The 12,450-nt window shown below is 35.5% G+C and overlaps 1 protein-coding gene across 1 annotated transcript; it reads left to right on the forward strand.

Moving 5' to 3' along the window:
- Positions 1 to 2,946: 2,946 nt before the first annotated feature.
- On the forward strand, positions 2,947 to 10,642 carry LOC129251471 (uncharacterized protein K02A2.6-like). The gene is made up of 4 exons (XM_054890814.1): positions 2,947 to 3,230; positions 6,929 to 7,725; positions 7,799 to 8,536; positions 8,769 to 10,642. The coding sequence occupies exons 1-4, from the start codon at positions 2,947 to 2,949 to the stop codon at positions 10,640 to 10,642; spliced, it is 3,693 nt and encodes a 1,230-aa protein (XP_054746789.1).
- Positions 10,643 to 12,450: the final 1,808 nt, after the last annotated feature.

A 12,450-nucleotide genomic window follows, 5' to 3' on the forward strand; every position in this document is an offset into this window, starting at 1 on the left:
ACAAAGTGTTGCCAAGCAGTACATTTCGAAATTATTTACAAAATAAACACGGTAATGTGAAAACCGGGGACCACGGGCGGAGTCCCTTACCGTGCACAAAAACTCACCCCCGAGAACAACTGCGTTCTTTTAATTACATATTTACACAATACATCGGTTTGTGTGTGTATATGTTTGGTTGTATCTACACAATGTTGCCGTTGATATTTTTGCTTACACACTTTTTCACACATCCGCGTTATCAGTTACAATTTTTCATTGTTTAATAAACCAAAGCCAAAAACCAACAAATGCAAATAGTTCATTTAACTATAATTAACATTATTCAACAGTATTTTTAAGCTATTTTAACAAAAAATATCATATTTCTAACTTTATTTTGTAAATGATTTCGAAATGTACTGCTTGCCAACACTGTGTGTTGAGAGAGCAATCAGCTGAGTCGGTATTACGGGATTTTTTTAACAATCGTGAAATAAAATCTACGGTACTACGATACGGAAGGAAGGAACTTTTCATTTACATGGGGCTCTCATTAGTTTGATCGGATCAGCTGAGTCGGGATTACGTTTACGGTGTTCACTGTTTTCAGCATGAATCTTTATGCGCATGTACCTCTCCTTATATACTACATGTGCTTAACTATCGTAATTTCTAAATTGTTATTGGACTAGCCATCTGCTTCGTCATCTAAGTTTTTATTGTTTTCGCCATCTTAATTGTTTTAGTATCTCAATCGTGTGGTATTGCCACTATTGGTTCGTGAACATTCGCAATTTCTAACAATATACTATAGCTTATTGTTTCGAACGGTGAAACTTCGCGAACCGACTGACAACAATAACGAGCGAATGAGCTGTCAAAACAAAAAAATTAATTAGCTTTGGTGGTGACAGCAGATAGCGGATCAGAACTCGCCAGAAGGTACGAGCTGCCATATCATAAAAAGAGGTTCATGTGCATAGGGCATTCAGTTTCAAGTTAGACGTGTAGAAGTACGATCACATATGCTTTATGGCAATAAAGAGACAAAATTTATCTACCCGTACATATATCGCTGATTACCTGCAAATTTGACAATCAGCTGTCAAGACTGTTTTGAAAGGTTTTTCTTCATAGAAATAGCTTTGGTGGAATATTTTGGCTTGTTTAATAATTATTCACCATATGAAGAAAATACAAGGACAAGGAATAGCTAATTTAATTGCGCACTTGGCTGCTAGCAATAAACAATTGGAGGAAATCCGTAAACGACGTCGTTTACTGAATTTCCAAAAATTATGGCAGCAATGCGCTTGCGTAATTCGATATTACATATTATAATAAATTATAAAAGGACAAAGCGTTTACGGACACACGCTTTTTCTGTAATATGAATGCATAATTAGTAATATTTAACATAATATTATATTACAATTATGTCTACAAACCGGTTTTCTTTGCCAGCGTCCATTTTATTTCATTTTTGCTTCGATATTTCTCCTTACATCGTAAAAATAATTATCGATAACACAGGTTTGTATTTAAAAAAGTTTGGTAGGAATAGGACTAGGACTACTTTATAATTTCAGACTTCGGGAGTAGAATTTTGTATGGGTAATCTCGCTTTTCAATTACGTATTGAGAGTTAAGCACGAAAAAGTAGATAATCTACTTACATGTGAACGTATTATAAGCGAATAAACGAAAAGTAATAAAGTGATTCACTAAAGCAAGCAAGTGTCTTGCCATTAATTTGTGGCTTATATTTGACTATCTGTTGATCGAAATCAGAGAAATTATTGTGAGAAATTTACAATACATAAATAACCAAAATATTCGAAAGTTAAGATTTAAACGAAATTGTCCCAAATTGGCAATACTGCTGTTTCCGTGGCGCCGCAATTTAATGGTCGATTCTTATAGAACTCGACAAAAGAAAAAGAAATGAATGAGTAAAATTTTTGGATATCTCGCTTAGTTTTCGAGATATTAAATAAAAATAATAAAAATAATTGTTTCTTCAGTTTCGATAGAGCTCGGCGAGATAAGATAAAAAAAAATAACCCTCATCAGTCCAACTCCGGCTACGCAATCCACAGTATTTTTGCGTAGAACTTCTTTTCGCGTGGGCGGCCTTCGGCCGCGCTTCAAAAAAATAGCCCTCATCAGTCCTACTCCGGCTACGCAATCCACCGTATTTTTGCGTAGTACTTCTTTTCGCGTTGGCCGCTTTCGGCCACGCTTCAAAAAAAATAGCCCTCATCAGTCCAACTCCGGCTACGCAATCCACAGTATTTTTGCGTAGAACTCCTTTTCGCGTGGGCGGCCTTCGGCCGCGCTTCAAAAAATTAACCCTCATCAGTCCAACTCCGGCTGCGCAATCCTCAGTATTTTTGCGTAGAACTCCTTTCCGTGTTTTTTTTTTATTCAATATCTCGAAAACTAAGCGAGATATCAAAAAATTTTACACATTCATTTCGTTTTCTTTTGTCGAGTTCTATAAGAATCCGCCATAAAATTGTGGCGCCACGGAAACAGCAGAATCCCCCCAAATTGAAACACAAAAGTAATAAAATAATAATGAAGTAAGGAACACAAATATAAGTAACATGTTGAAATTTTTTAATACAACTGTTGAGGAATGCGAAATAGTAATATGGCAACCCTGATCTAAAATGTCAAAAAGCACTATAATTGAGATGACAGACTAGCACGTTGCTGATGTTTTTCTTTAATAAGCTGAATTAATAAAACACTTTAATTGAATTGTATTTGATATAGCATTTAATATTGTTAACTAATTAGAAGTAATAAACGTTCTGAAGTAAACATATAAGTGTGGTGTCGGTAATTGGCACACACCAGAGAATATAACAGGTGGATCATACCACACATCGCAACAGGTGGCGACGAGCAAATTGGTCTCATAACCTACAAAACTGCAAAGTAGGAACATAAGCGAAAATGCCAGAACAAGAGGAACTTATGAAACTGTTGCAGATGCAAAGCAAATTACTGGAGCAATTGACTCAAAGATCAAAGCAGCCAGTAGAAAATTCAAAGGAACAGTTGATGGAGTCATTGGCAAAAAGCATAGCAGAATTTTGCTATGATGCCACAAACGCACTCACATTCGACACGTGGTATGCACGTCACGAAGACGTTTTCTTGGTCGATGGCAAAGATTTGGACGAAGCATCACGTGTTCGCCTCTTAATGAGGAAGCTAAATCCAATTGCGTATAACAAGTATGCAACATATGAGGCATTCTCTGAAAAAAAGCCACTTGAAAAAAAAAAGTTCTTTATTTTTTTTGGCAATAATATATCTTATAGTATATGTAAAAACTAAAATAAAAAATATGGTTTTAGGTCCGTGTAATGCGGGGTTGCCATACTGTCAGGGGTCAAAGTTTTTTGCAAAAAAATTTTCGAACCGCCATAACTTTTAAACGAATGAACGGATTTTAAAACACCTTAAGACTTTTTTGTACACAATTTCTTAAACTTTAAAACTGTGTATCATAAAAAATTTTTAAATTAATATTTCATTGAAAAAAATTAAAAAAAAATTTTTTTTTGAATTTTTAACCACTTATGCCCCCTTCGATTTTTTTCAAAAATACCCCAAAATGTTCCTTATTTCATCACCTTTTTACCCCCCAAAGGGAATTTTGGGACAGCAATATTTGTATGAGTCACAAATAAAAAACCAACTCAGTGCAACGCTCTCAATCTAACCAATCTATTTGTTTGACTACAAATTGCAATAATTTATCAGAAGCTGTGAAAAGGAAGTAAAAAATAAGACAAGCAAACAGGATTCCTTAGATTTCAAGCTGTTGCTATGATGAAAAATCATTGATTTATGGACTTTTATTATCTGCATTTAGCGTAACCCAGGTTTAACGACGTGGACGTAGCAGACATTTAATCATTTTTTTATTTTTTTTATTTTTTCATTTTTTTTATTTATTTTTTTGTTTTTTTATTATTTTTAAACTTTTTTTGTATTTTTTCAATTTTATAATTTTTTTTTTTTTTGGTTTTTTAGTTTTTTAAGTAAAATAATTATGTATATTGAATCTTAACTTGATGTTCATGTGCTTTTGCGTTTACATCCACGCTTTGGTGGAAAAACTACAGATTCTTCAGAGAAACTAAATGTTTTTAATAACAATTCTTCGTTACCGATAGGGATAAATGCGTGATACACGAAAGTTCGTTCAAGATTTTTCTTTGCCCAATTGAAAAGAGCTTCTGCTGTCAAAATTTGTTGGGAAGGTGGAAGTTGTAAGCTCGCTCGAGCTGCCAATCTTTTTAAATTTCCACCAATACCGTCACAAGGACCTTTCCCATGGGCAGTTTCATGGAAGTGCCATTCAGCATCCACTCCAAAGTCCTTCTTATGATTCAACAAATTAACAAAATTAAATCGAGTCTTATAATGTTGTGCTGCTCCATCAGTAAAATATATTATTTTATTTATCGATAAACTTTGCTCCTTTAAATGTTTCATAAGAATCTTCTGGAATGCATGCACAGCTACAGTATTATGCGTGAGATCATCAGAAAGAACAACTATACTGTTATGTTCAAGTTTCTGATATTTAACATAATAGTACACAGCTGTATGAATGGAAACTTGATTGTTGTTCCAGTGGAATGACTGAGCAGCATTTTGAGCAACGAATGCATAATTCTCTGCAAAATCGCATAATAATAGCAATTCTCCTACTTTTAGATTTTTTTTCAGATGCTCTAAATAGCTTGCTTGCTGTCTAGCAATAAAATCGTGATTCCTCAAAACTGTCAATTTCTCACACAAAGTTTCAACAAATTCATTACTATCCTGAACTTGAGATATCAACGTTGAACGGTCTGTGCTTTCCCAAATTTGAAACTCAATTTTATTAATTCCGTTAGACTCGAAAATCTCATTTAAATGGTCTTTTATAATATCAATATTATTTTCGCATTTTTTACATTCTCCAGAATGACATTGAGGTGTCGCATTTTCACAGACCATGATTTTTAAGCAATCTTTATAAGAAGTAAGTTTTAAAACACTGGATTCAGTCAAAGAAGGTATAGATGCTCCGTCAATCATTAAGTGCACATTTTCGTGGTAAGTACATACACAAACCGAATGTGTTCCACATGATCCCGCAAGAACACAATGCTTCGGTCGCAATCGGGCGAAGGTGGAAAATCCTATCTTACAATTCGGATGTTCTAATTTAAAAAGATAATAAAGTTCCGAAAGGTTACATAAAATTAAACGCTTTTGTACATGAACACGTTTTCCATCGGATTGCTTTACAGGAACGAAATCTTTTTTACCTGGCAAAAGACGACTATTTGTGTCCTTTTCATAAAAACTAATAACCAACGTTTTAATTTCTTCAGATAATGAATTTCCATTAATTTTATCGCTTTTTCCTTCTCTTGCTTGTTTGACGAGTTGGCGTGAACATCCAAATATCTTTGCTACTTTTCTTTCTCCCCATGAATCTGGTACAAGTTTTAATAATTCATACTTTTCAAATCTACTAATCTGTGGATCATTGAATTTATTTTTTAATTTTTCAATAATTTGCAACAAATCAGCGGAATCATTACCGTTATTAGTAGATTTATCATCTTTAGCAAAAGAAAAATCTGAATCAGATTCGTTCTCACAATCAGATTCAGATTTATTCTCAGACTCAAATTCGTTCTCAATCTTAAATTCTTCCAAATTCTTTAAATCTGTAGACGATGCAGAAGATTTAGGTTTAGATTTACATTTACCAGTAACTTTAGGCCAACCTTCTTTCACAAGCTGTTTACGACATTTATCACACAAATACAAACTGTGAGGTACGTTTTTTCCAACAATTTTTCCACTATTGACCTTACGTACATTCTTATTTTTATGATATTCATATTGAAAAGGATTATAGCACTTAGTAAAAGGCATAATTAAAAAAAAAACCATATAATAAGTAGTGAAAAAAAAAATACTTACTGTAGAAAACTCTTTCAATGCGATAATCCTAGAAAATGTTACACTTTGTTAGGCACGGTACTTATAATACGCGTGAATAAACTCGGTTGTAAGAAGGCATACAGCATAGCCACCTAGCGGAATTTTAGGGTACTTGAATTCTCCAATTTAAACTATGTAGTTAGTATTGGACAATTATCAGTATTGGACAATTTTAAGGACTTTGTTTTCCATTTACGGACATGAAATCTCTTTAATTTCTTTTACAAAATTCCTAAATAATAATTTTTCTTACATTTAGTAAAGTATGATGGAAAAAGATAATAATATAATGCAGTAGGGATGATAGTAGAGCATTTCCTTGGATTAAGAGCGTTGCGCTGAGTTGGTTTTTTATTTGTAACTCATACAAATATTGCTGTCCCAAAATTCCCTTTGGGGGGTAAAAAGGTGATGAAATAAGGAACATTTTGAGGTATTTTTGAAAAAATCGAAGGGGGCATAAGTGGTTAAAAATTCAAAAAAATTTTTTTTTTTAATTTTTTTCAATGAAATATTAATTTAAAAATTTTTTATGATACACAGTTTTAAAGTTTAAGAAATTTTGTACAAAAAAGTCTTAAGGTGTTTTAAAATCCGTTCATTCGTTTAAAAGTTATAGCGGTTCGAAAATTTTTTTGCAAAAAACTTTGACCCCTGACAGTATGGCAACCCCGCATTACACGGACCTAAAACCATATTTTTTATTTTAGTTTTTACATATACTATAAGATATATTATTGCCAAAAAAAATAAAGAACTTTTTTTTTCAAGTGGCTTTTTTTTCAGAGAATGCCTCATATATTTTACCAAAAAATCCACGAGATTTCACATTCGAAGAAACAGTCTCCAAGCTGGGAGAAATGTTCGGTGCAAATGAATCGCTCTTCAGTATAAGATACAAATGTTTGCAAATTAGTAAGAATCAACAGGAAGACCTGGTATCGTATGCAGCCAGGGTCAATGCTCAATGTGAAAAATTTAGACTGTCGGAACTTTCGGCAGATCAATTCAAATGCCTCATCTATGTATTTGGGTTGCAAGCACACACAGAAGCCGACATTCGTATAAAAATATTGGCAAAACTAGAAGAAGATTCACAGCAAACATTAAACTCTCTGGTGAGCCATGCGAAAAAATTCATCAATCTAAAGAAAGATACAGCAATGGTGGAAGAGACAAAAGCCGTAATAACCAACGTAATACATGCAAATACACGCCAAAGCAAGAACGATGCAACTAAAAATAGCAAAACAAATAAAGCGAAGATTCCAAAAACACCCTGTTGGAATTGCGGAGACATGCACTATGCAAAATATTGTACATATCGCAATAAAAAGTGTAACAAGTGCAACAAATACGGTCATAAGGAGGGGTACTGTAATTCACACAGCGCCAGCAAAAGCAAAAGTACAAAACCTCAGCGACACAAGCAACAACAAACGAGCAACAAAGGTCACAACAGTTGCTTACAAGTAAATTCAATAACGTATGTTAATCGACGCAAATACACAACAGTAAGCATAAAGCCGATAGAAACCGCAACTTCATCGTTTCCGTCGTGTGATGTCAGAATGCAGGTGGACACCGCCTCGGACGTCTCGCTAATCGGAAAGTCCACATGGATACAAATGGGTCAACCGGGAATACGGTTGGAGAACAAATACGTTACCAGCGCATCAAAAGATAAGATTCAACTACTAGCCGAATTTTCTTGTGAAGCTAGGCTAAACGGGGAAGTACAATACTGTAATTTATCTCATTTGTAACAACATCATATCGGTTCAAGATCAACAATCTACTATTTTGAAGCATATACAGCAAGACTATGCGGACATATTCAAGCCAAATCTGGAAAATTGTAGCACAGTTACATCAGCATTGCATCTAAAGCCGGATGCTAAACAAATTTTTCGCGCAAAAAGGCCAGTAGCATATTCCATGCTACCGTACATTGAAGAAGAACTAAATAGATTACATCAATTAGGGGTTATCACCCCTGTAGAATTTTCTGAATGGGCAGCGCCTATCGTCGCAGTGAAGAAACCGTCTGGCAAGGTTCGGATCTGTGGCGATTATTCATCAGGGCTAAACGCATGGTTAGGGCCGCATCAATATCCGCTGCACACGCCAGAAGAAATTTACGCAAAGGTCGCGGGAAGTCATTGTTTTACCGTAATAGACCTATCAGACGCGTATCTACAGATACCCGTCACAGCAGAGTCAGCCAAGCTGCTCACCATTAACACGCATATGGGTCTGTTTACGTTCAATCGACTCGCACCAGGTATCAAAAGCGCTCCAGGAGCGTTCCAACAAATCATGGACACCATATTGGCAGGCATAGATGACACCGTCGCTTACATAGATGACATCATTATAGGCGGTGCAACCTTTGAGAAACATGTCGAAAACCTTCATAAAGTGGCGCAACAGCTACAGAAGTATAAATTTCGCGCCCAGTTCGACAAATGCAAATTTTTTGCTGCACAGGTAAAATATTTGGGAAACATTTTAAGCAAAACAGGTATAAAACCTGATCCCACCAAAATAAGCCAAATTCTAGCACTACCAGAACCCAAAAATATGTCAGAAGTCCGAGCATTTCTGGGCAGTGTAAACTATTATGGAAAATTCATAGCAGAAATGCCCAAAATCAGAGCACCTTTTCGACAAATTGCTTCATAAAAATGAAAAGTTTAATTGGAACGCTGATTGCCAAAAAGCCTTCCAGCAATTTAAACGCATTTTAAATTCAGATTTAATGCTTACGCATTATAACCCCAATTTACCATTGAAAGTGGCAACAGACGCTTCCAATAGAGGAATCGGTGCGTTTATTTGTCACGTTTTTCCGGACGGATCAGAGAAGGTTATACAACACGCCTCAAAAGCTTTAACGGATGCAGAGCAAAAGTACTCGCAAATTGAAAAGGAAGCTTTAGCATTAGTTTTTGCGCTAAAGAAGTTCCACAGATTTATTTTTGGACGTAAGTTCACATTGTGCACGGATCATAAGCCGCTAATCGCAATATTTGGTAAAAATAAGGGCATCCCAACGTACGCAGCAAATAGGCTTCAGCGATGGGCACTAATATTGATGATGTACGACTTCAATATCCAATACATTAAAACAACAGAATTTGGATGTGTAGACATGCTTTCGCGCCTTATAGCCAATCACACAAAGCAAGACGAAGACATGGTGATAGCTTGTACGCAAATGGAAGAAGAAATGAACACGATTATTGAAGACCAATGTGAAAAGCTTCCGGTGAGTTTTGAAATGATAAGAAAAGCTACAAAGCAATGTTCAACGGCCCAAGCTGTCATAAACGCATTATCAAATGGATGGAAGCAAGAAATAACAACAGAATTACAGCCACTTTATGCACGGAAAGATGCACTCAGCGTGATTCAAGAGTGCCTAATGTTTCATGAACGCATAGTGATTCCGAAGAAATTACAACTACGAATTTTACGTCAACTACACAGAGGACATCTAGGTAGAGAACGGATGAAATTGTTAGCAAGGAGTTACGTGTATTGGCCTGGTGTGGACGAAGATATAGTCTCGTATTCACGAAATTGTCAACATTGTGCATCAACAGCAAAAATGCCTGTAAAACATACAGTACGATCATGGCCGTTAGCAACAAAACCAATGGAACGGTTACACATTGATATAGCAGGACCATGCAATAGTTTTTATTACTTCGTAATCGTAGATACATTCTCAAAATGGCCTGAAATTTTTCAAATAGAGAATATCACAACGCAAACAATCATTAGCAAGCTAAATGAAACGCTTTCACGTTACGGAGATTGTGACACACTTGTCTCCGATAACGGCACACAATTTACGAGCGGAGCGTTCGAACAATTCGTAACATCGCAGGGTATTCAACACATAAGGACATCGCCTTATCATCCCCAGTCCAATGGACAAGCGGAACGGTTCGTAGATACACTGAAAAGGGCATTAAAAAAATTAAAAATGGAAGGAACGGATTCAGAAAACTTGCAAACATTTTTGCAAACGTATAGATTCACACCAAATCCGAGTGTGGTAGAACGTAAATCTCCGGCAGAAGCCTTCCTTAACCGAAAAATCAAAACAACGTTAGACTTAACTAAGCCACAAACAACGGAAATCAAACAACGAAATTTAAAACAAGAAAACCAGTTTAATGTCAAACACGGAGCAAAATCTAGAGAATTTTCGAATGGAGACCTTGTAAACGTTAAATGGCATCAAGGCAATGATACGTTTTGGGTTCCTGGCGTTATCATAGAACGGATTGGTTCTGTGAACTACAATGTCAGAATTGAAGTAAAGGGCAACTTAAAACTGATTAGATCACATGCAAATAAAATGGTAAAACGGTATGGAAACCATACTGGCAATCGCAATGTGACTAAATATTTATGCGACGTTTTTGATCTCACAGAACTACCACGGTTCAATGAAGAAAATCAACCCGTACTACAGCCAGAAACTGTTGAAGTGGCTCCCCTAGTGGAAACCACCTCATCTGGTTCTAATGCACATGCAGGAACGAATAGAGGAACATCAACGAGTCGCAGGATTCGTAGACCACCAGCATATTTGAATGAGTATGATACTTCCTAACAAAGGGAGGTGTTGAGGAATGCGAAATAGTAATATGGCAACCCTGATCTAAAATGTCAAAAAGCACTGTAATTGAGATGACAGACTAGCACGTTGCTGATGTTTTTCTTTAATAAGCTGAATTAATAAAACACTTTAATTGAAGTGTATTTGATATAGCATTTAATATTGTTAACTAATTAGAAGTAATAAACGTTCTGAAGTAAACATATAAGTGTGGTGTCGGTAATTGGCACACACCAGAGAGTATAACAGGTGGATCATACCACACATCGCAGCAATAACATAAACAATTGGTAACAAAAATTAAAAAATTGTTTAACAACGAATAGGAGCAGATAACCCTTACTTTTTTGTAACTTATGGCTAACACAATAATGTAAATAACTTGTAATAGTTAACAAAAGTTTGTTTACCTGAAACTCAATGAAACAATGGGCAAGAAAAAGTGGTCACATACTAAAGCAGAGTCCCTGCAAAGCCGGATGTTTAACCAGATGGTACTGTCAACTGCGGTAGAGTGCGCAAAACATTTCGAAAAATACTTTTATTTATTTTTTTCATTAAGGATAGAAGGACCTACAGTTTTAAGGATAGTTATTAATTTTTAGAGGCTTTGTACAATTGCAACTGGTATATACATATTGTATAAAGGGATACTAAAAAAATTTAATTATTTAATTTGTTTTAAGAAGTATTTTACAATATAATTGCTACTCGCTTTCCATATGGTCTGCTAACGTTGTGCGTTTTAAACGCCTTTGAGAAGAATTCATTCGAAGTAACCTGGATGCTGCATCGTAGACATGATTTTACCCGTTATGGCAGATTACCAGCAAAATTAACAATCAGCTGTCAATATTGTTGTGAAAGGTTAAATTTGAAATGGAGATGAATATTGAAATTATGTATACTGGTGGAATATTTCGGTGTTTTTGGTTTGTTTAATTATTATTAACGATATGAAGAAATTACAAGGAGAAGGAATAGCTAATTTAATTGCGCAATTGGCTGCTAGTAATAAACAGTTGGAAGGAATCCGTAAACGACTTTTACTAAGGTTTTAAGAAATTATGGCAGCAATACGCATTCGAAATTCGATATTACATATTATTATAAATAATAAGAGGACACACGTTTTTTTTCTGTTATATTTTATGAATGCATAGTTCATAGTACCTAACAAACATTTTATTAGAATTATGTTTACAAACCTGTTTTCTTTGCCGGCATTCATTTTATTTAGTTTTGACGTGATAACGAATTATAATTCGATTTAGCAGGCTGTACGCACGAAAAAATGTGTCGTTATCTTGCTCAATCGTCGTTATCTTGCTCATTCGTCGTTATCTTGCTCAATCGCCGTTACCTTACTTGAACTGCAAGCGAAAGCGCGGAATGAACGACAAAGAGCACAATCGGCCCCCGCATTCGGCAACGTTCGACATCTGGCTCTCTCCTGCTTGAGTGAGCAGACTTACCGACGATTTGGACGATTTTGTACCATGCGCTGGATAGTGCGTTTCGGTTGCTGTGATCCTTTCGTTGCTTGTTCCTAATGCATCGAAATTGTTTAACAGTAACTAGTAATTTCTTCCTCTCTTCATTATTCAATTATTCCGCTAGAAGCTGAGGAGTCATCAAATATAGTAGAAAATCCAGAACTGTGTCTAGAAGTGGACTGGAGCGTAATGATTGCTGCAATGTCAGAAATTTTCTCGCGATATTCGCAAATGGTATTGGAAATATTATCATGAACGTCGGAAATGGTATCGGAAATATCACCGCAAATATCAGTGGAAATGTCA

The sequence above is a fragment of the Anastrepha obliqua genome, unplaced genomic scaffold, assembly GCF_027943255.1.
Source record: "Anastrepha obliqua isolate idAnaObli1 unplaced genomic scaffold, idAnaObli1_1.0 ptg000023l, whole genome shotgun sequence".
Taxonomy (NCBI): domain Eukaryota; kingdom Metazoa; phylum Arthropoda; class Insecta; order Diptera; family Tephritidae; genus Anastrepha; species Anastrepha obliqua.

What these genes read in the sequence shown, in the direction of transcription:
- LOC129251471 (XM_054890814.1), top strand. Translation starts at nt 2,947, where the DNA reads ATGCCAGAACAAGAGGAACTTATGAAACTGTTGCAGATGCAAAGCAAA. An exon ending in ACTACTAGCCGAATTTTCTT is followed by an intron (nt 7,726 to 7,798) that starts GTGAAGCTAGGC and finishes TATCGGTTCAAG; the next exon opens with ATCAACAATCTACTATTTTG. An exon ending in AAACATTTTAAGCAAAACAG is followed by an intron (nt 8,537 to 8,768) that starts GTATAAAACCTG and finishes TTTTAAATTCAG; the next exon opens with ATTTAATGCTTACGCATTAT.